At 47.8% G+C, this 3,907-nt stretch overlaps 1 protein-coding gene across 1 annotated transcript; it reads left to right on the top strand.

The window, feature by feature from the left end:
• Positions 1-428: 428 nt before the first annotated feature.
• LOC137335650 (zinc finger protein 850-like) lies at positions 429-3,288 on the top strand (the record flags this gene model as incomplete). The annotated part of the gene is made up of 1 exon (XM_068000941.1): positions 429-3,288. A coding segment is annotated over one exon (2,544 nt), but the record flags the coding sequence as incomplete, so codon positions are not given.
• Positions 3,289-3,907: the final 619 nt, after the last annotated feature.

The following is a 3,907-nucleotide window of genomic DNA, read 5'->3' on the forward strand; positions in this document are numbered from 1 at the left end:
TTTACAGCTTTGGGGAACAAGAGATGAAAGAATGTTCCGTAGAAACTAGAATTGTGTGTTCTGAATTTCGATCGTGTATTTACAGTGATGACTTTTGTAAAATCTTTTTGCAGGGTATTGGAATGGGAGGATTTGCAGACAGGAAACTCAAACCAAAGATCATGTCAAGATCTGACAGAGTCACTCGATTCATCAGGACTTGAATATCATCGGCCTTTGAATATAGAAGGAGAAATGTTTGTTTGTTCTGTCTGTGGGAGAAGATTTCAAACACCCGAGTGAGAGTGTTCCAATGCACTGACTGTGGAAAGAGCTTTAACCAGTGAAACAGCCTGAAAAAACATCACACCATTCACAGCGGGGAGAAACCGTACACGTGTTCTGTGTGTGGACGAGGCTTCAACTGATCGTCCAACCTGGAGAGACACAAGGACACCCGGACCACGGAGAAACCATGGGAATGTGGGGACTGTGGGAAGGGATTCAATTACCCTTCAGAGCTGGAAACTCATCGACGCAGTCACACTGGGGAGAGGCCGTTCACCTGCTCCACGTGTGGGAAGGGATTCGTTCAGTCATATGGCCTCCTGATACACCAGCGATTTCACACTGGGGAGAGGCCGTTCACCTGTTCCGTGTGTGGGAAGAAATTCACTGATTCATCCTCCCTGCTGACACACCAGCGAGTTCACTCTGGTAAGAGACCTTTTAAATGTTCTGACTGTGGGAAGAGGTTTAAAAGCAAAAGTAATCTGCGGACACACCAACGTACTCACACTGGGGAGAGGCCGTTCACCTGCTCTGTGTGTGGGAAGAGATTCACTGATTCATCCTCCCTGCTGATACACCAGCGAGTTCACTCTGATGAGAGACCTTTTAAATGTTCTAACTGTAGGAAGAGCTTTAAAAGGACAAATGATCTGCTGGTACACCAGCGCACTCACACTGGGGAGAGGCCGTTCACCTGCTCTGTGTGTGGGAAGGGATTCACTCAGTCATCCCACCTTCTGAAACACCAACGCACTCACACTGGGGAGAGGTCGTTTACCTGCTCTGTGTGTGGGAAGGGATTCGCTCGGTCATCCACCCTGCTGACACACCAGCGAGTTCACTCTGTTGAGAGACCTTTTAAATGCTCCGACTGTGAGAAGAGATTTAAAAGCAGAAACGATATGCTGACACACCAACGAGTTCACACTGGGGAGAGGCCGTACTGCTGCTTTGTGTGTGGGAAGAGATTCACTCAGTCATCCAACCTGCTGAGACACCAACGAGGTCACACTGGGGAGAGGCCGTTCACCTGCTCCGTGTGTAAGAAGAGATTTACTCGGTCATCCAGCCTTCTGTCACACCAGCGAGTTCACTCTGATGAGAGACCTTTTAAATGTTCTGACTGTGAGAAGAGATTTAAAAGCAAAAGTAATCTGCTGAAACACCAACGCACTCACACTGGGGAGAGGCCGTTCACCTCCTCTGTGTGCGGGAAGGGATTCACTGATTCATCTGAACTGCTGACACACCAGCGAGTTCACTCTGATGAGAGACCTTTTGAATGTTCTGACTGTGAGAAGAGGTTTAAAAGCAAAAGGAATCTGCTGACACACCAACGCACTCACACTGGGTTGAAACCGATCACCCGCTCTCAGCATAAGAAGAGATTCACTCGGTCATCTCACCTTCTGTCACACCAGCGAGTTCACTCCAATGAAAGACCTTTTAAATGTTCTGACTGTGGGAAAAGCTTTAAAAGCAGAAACGAACTGTGGAGACACCAGCGCACTCACACTGGGGAGAGACCGTTCACCTGCTCTGTGTGCGGGAAGGGATTCACTATTTCATCCGAACTGCTGATGCACCAGCGATTTCACTCTGATGAGAGACCTTTCAAATGTTCTGACTGTGGGAAGAGATTTAAAATCAGAAACAAACTGCTGAGACATCAACGCACTCACACTGGGGAGAGGCCGTTCACCCGCTCTCAGCATAAGAAGAGATTCACTCGGTCATCCCACCTTCTGTCACACCAGCGAGTTCACACTGGGGAGAGGCCGTTCACTTGCTCCGTGCGTAAGAAGAGATTCACTCGATCATCCCACCTTCTGTCATACCAGCGAGTTCACACTGATAAGACACCTTTTAAATGTTCTGACTGTGGGAAGAGGTTTAAAAGCAAAATTAATCTGCTAACACACCAACGCACTCATACTGGGGAGAGGCCGTTCATCTGCTTCGTGTGTAAGAAGAGATTTACTCGGCCATCCCACCTTCTGTCACACCAGCGGGTTCACACTGAAGAGAGACCTTTTAAATGTCCTGACTGTGAGAAAAGCTTTAAAAGCAGAAACGAACTGTGGAGACACCAACGCACTCACACTGGGGAGAGACCGTTCACCTGCTCCGTGTGTAAGAAGAGATTCACTCGGTCATCACACCTTCTGACACACCAGCAAGTTCACTCTGAAGAGAGACCTTTTAAATGTTCTGACTGTGAGAAAAGCTTTAAAAGCAGAAACGAACTGTGGAGACACCAACGCACTCACACGAGGGAGAGACCGTTCACCTGCTCCTTGTGTAAGAAGAGATTCACTCGGTCATCTCACCTTCTGTCACACCAGCGAGTTCACTCTGAAGAGAGACCTTTTAAATGTTCTGACTGTGAAAAGCGGTTTAAAAGCAGAAACGAACTGCTGAGACACCAACGCACTCACACTGGGGAGAGGCCGTTCACCTGCTCCGTGTGTAAGAAGAGATTCACTCGGTCATCCCACCTTCTGACACACCAACGTACTCACCCTGGGGAGAGATTTTTTAAATGTTCTGACTGTGAGAAGTGTTTTAAAAGCACAAATGATCTCCTGAAACACCAACACACTCACACTGGGGAGAGACTGTTCACCTGCTCCGTGTGTGGGAAGGGATTCACGAATTCACCCCACCTTCTGAGACATCAACTTGTTCACACTATTGAGTGACCTTTTAATTCACTGACTGTGAGAAGAGCTTTAAAAGCAGAAATGAACTGCTGACACATCAACTCACGCCCATTGGGGAGAGACTGTTCACCTGCTCCGTGTGTGGGAAGGGATTCACTCAGTCATCACACGTGCTGAGACACCAGCGAGTTCACATATGACTGCAGGGGTTGGATTCTGCTGTTAATCCCATCCAGGACTGACCCATGTTCATTCTGACAGTTGGGGTTTGTTTCTGCTGATGTTAATAACCCCTATAACTGGGCTGGAGTTTGATATTCTGGATATCTGTTAAATAAATCAGCTTTATTTTAAACCCTTGTTGTAGATTTTGGTGTTTCCCACCTGAGTGTTTAGCATCACCTGACTGGAGCTCAGAAAGGACAATCTGGGGGGAGGATCGTCCGGTGGGAACAGAACTTCAGCCTGGACACAGTCCTTCAGGGCCACACTGAGAGGGGCAAACGGCACTTTGGTCTTTCTCGTCTCCCTTCTCTGACAGCAAAGTCACCGTGCGGCGTCCAGTCTGAAAATGACTGTGGTAATTATTCTATGGAGATTTAAACTGTTTGTGTGACAGTCCTGAGTCTACCATTTAAGGCAAGCGTTAACGCATTTAAAATAAACCCGTTAAAAATAAATGATTTGAAGTCTGTATTAAAATAGCAGAGGGAGGAGTTCACAGGAGCCTGTTAACTGCTGGTACAATTATACAACAGTCATTCGATCTCCAGATAAAGAAGGACCTGCAGTGTGTTTCCAGAATTCATGGTTTTATTGATGTGTGCGTGTTAGACACCAGGATCACTAAAAATACACGACCAGGACCATCCACAGGGTGGGGGCGATCCCGACAGTTACTCTGGGATCACTCCCACTGCGGAACTCCACCACTGACCCTGCTGAAGGTTGCAGGCTCAGGGAGTGGGGCCTCC

This window comes from Heptranchias perlo, chromosome 20 (genome assembly GCF_035084215.1).
Source record: "Heptranchias perlo isolate sHepPer1 chromosome 20, sHepPer1.hap1, whole genome shotgun sequence".
Lineage (NCBI taxonomy): Eukaryota > Metazoa > Chordata > Chondrichthyes > Hexanchiformes > Hexanchidae > Heptranchias > Heptranchias perlo.